The sequence below is a fragment of the Montipora foliosa genome, chromosome 5, assembly GCF_036669935.1.
Source record: "Montipora foliosa isolate CH-2021 chromosome 5, ASM3666993v2, whole genome shotgun sequence".
Lineage (NCBI taxonomy): Eukaryota > Metazoa > Cnidaria > Anthozoa > Scleractinia > Acroporidae > Montipora > Montipora foliosa.
Genome location: NC_090873.1, coordinates 15,692,736 through 15,695,235, shown reverse-complemented (window position 1 = coordinate 15,695,235; position 2,500 = coordinate 15,692,736). Strand labels below are relative to the sequence as shown.

Sequence of the window (2,500 nt, the reverse complement as noted above, 5' to 3'; positions counted from 1 at the left end):
GCCACCCTTGAAGATGGGAACAACTTTTGCGTGCTTTAATTTAGATGGATATTGTCCTGTTAAAACGGAATTATTCATTATATATGCCAATGGTCGAGAGAGTACACTACTGGAAGATTTCAATACGCGAACAGGACAAGAGTATAAGCCATGTGATTTGTTAGTAGGGAGAAGCAGAATTTCAGTTTCGAATTCCATGGGAGTGACTGGCGCGAAGAAGAATGAACTAGATGAATTAGCAGCAGGGAGATAATCACCGAAATGATGATTAGCAGGAGGAACAGATGCCGCAAGTGTTTGACCCACGGAAGAAAAGAATTCATTGAGCACATTAGGGCTCGCAACAATAGGCTTACATCTTCTTTTATTTCGGCCGATGAGATGATTAATCCCGATCCAAGTTTTTCTAACATTTGTCATATGATTATTGAAATATGAATGATAGTACGACTTCTTACTGCAGCGAACAAGTGTAAGTAATTTATTGCGATAGTGTTTATATTTTTCATAATTTCCAGATGCAAATAGAGAATTTTTTTACCTGTATTGACTTACGTATCCCCCTAGTGATCCAGGGTTTAGAAAATTGCTTGGCTTTGCGCTTTGATAAAGGTCGAAGGGGCGCATGTTTGTTTACTATTTTGTTAACGCTGTTAAAGAATTTAGAAAAACCAGCATCTGCACTATCTCCACAGTTTCTCATGGCCAAATCCCAGTTGATCTCGGATAATTCTGAATGAATTTTTTCCTCCGTGTCTCTTGAAAATTTCCGATACATAGTTCTTCGGGGTAACTCCTTTACTTTGAAAGACTTAATAATGCAAAATTGAGAATAATGATCGCTTATATCCGAGATTATATTACCGCTCGTGATTTCCCTACCGATTTGGTTCACGAAGATATTATCAATTAGAGTGGCTGACTTACTGTTGACCCTAGTTGGTTTATCAATTGTAGGAATAAAAGAAAAACTTTGCAGCGAAAGTAAGAAGTCTTTAGTAAAGTTGCAGGTTTCGGCATTGAGGAGGTTTATGTTGAAGTCTCCCATAACATAGATAGGCTTGCCAGATGTACTAAGTTTTTCTAAGGTTTCATCAAAATATGTCTGAAAGCTCTCAGGGGAGTTGTGCTGCCTATAAATTACACCACAGATAATGTTACTTTTCATTTCAAATTGTAATTCAACCCACAGGGCTTGAAAAGCGCGTGACGAGATTTTTTCAATGACTCTATACTTAACATTTTCATCAATAAACATTCCAACACCTCCAGCAGCAAGAGGTGTCGGGGCGAATTCAAAACTATAGCCAGAAATACTTGGATGATAATCAGACTGATCATTTTCAGTGATTCTAGTTTCAGTTATTCCTATAATATTAAAAGGATATCCAAGCTCATTAAGTAGATGAGTCTGCAGATTTTCAAAATTGCGCTTTAAGCTTCGAACATTCGTATGGAACAAGGAAAACAAATCATTGGTATCGTGAAAACTATTTTTCATCGCGTTAAAACTATGAGGCGAGAAATACCGACTGTGAATTTTTATATCTGCGAGATTTTGGTCCGGGTTGATATTACTAGCTGTGTTTAGACTGAATAAATCAAGGTCATAAAAACTGGAGAGCTTTTCTAGGTATTTTTTGGTTGGAAGAGAAGTAGTGTTGAGATTGTTAAATTGGCCGTGGAGCGGTACAAAATGGTTGACACCAAAATACGGTAACTCCCGAAACAGAAATCTTACAGTTTTCCGACATTCATCGTTTTTCATCGTCCGATGAAGTTATAAAAGGATACATGATAAGTCAGCCAAGCCTTGTTAAATCAGCAATGTCTCGTATCTTCAATGCTCGGGAGCTGCCGTCTTTCCGTAAATAAACGCAAGAGTTTTTAGTCCAACAAAATTGATAGTTGTTTTGCCCTTTGAATTTCTTCGCTTCGGTAAAGACGTATTGCATCTTCGGCGTCAAATGATCGAATATCCTGACAGATGAAAGAGATACCCCCTCGCCAAATCCCAAGGAGCTGGGGTCTGCCTTACATGCGTCGTTTCGTCGAGCCATAACAGCTTCCTTCGACAGTCTTCTGACAAACTTGCAAATTATCGGTTTCGGCGCTCCCGCTGTCGCATTCCTTTGTGGCACACGATGTGCAATGTCTATATCGTGGACTGAAACTTCAGCTCCCATACCAGAGAATAATTTGACACATAAGCGACTTGTTTGCGAGTAAGACTCTTGCTCACTCAGCTCGGGCATCCCTACGATCTTAACATTGTATTGATAGCTGTATTCATACATACTATCAATTGCCTTCCCTACTTCTTCCACTCTGTTGCTGATGTCAGCGAGCCAGGCACTAAGGCGTTTCAGTTCCTTACTCACATCTGCTTGGAATGTTTGAGACTGGTCATGTGCATCACTGTAAAACTGCAAAGCCGTTTCTGTTGCTTGTGCCGCATTGCGGTCCGGCGAGCTAGTATGTTCAGTAACATGTTCTTTCA

The 2,500-nt window shown here is 39.6% G+C and overlaps 1 protein-coding gene across 1 annotated transcript in view; it reads right to left on the bottom strand.

The window, feature by feature from the left end:
• Window positions 1–1,573: 1,573 nt before the first annotated feature.
• LOC138002255 (uncharacterized) overlaps window positions 1,574–2,500 on the bottom strand; it is a 1,012-nt gene continuing 85 nt past the window's right edge. Inside the window, exon 1 of the mRNA XM_068848326.1 lies at window positions 1,574–2,500. This exon is cut by the window's right edge and continues 85 nt beyond it. Within this exon, the coding sequence (XP_068704427.1) occupies window positions 1,803–2,500 (698 nt within the window). The 3' untranslated portion in view covers window positions 1,574–1,802.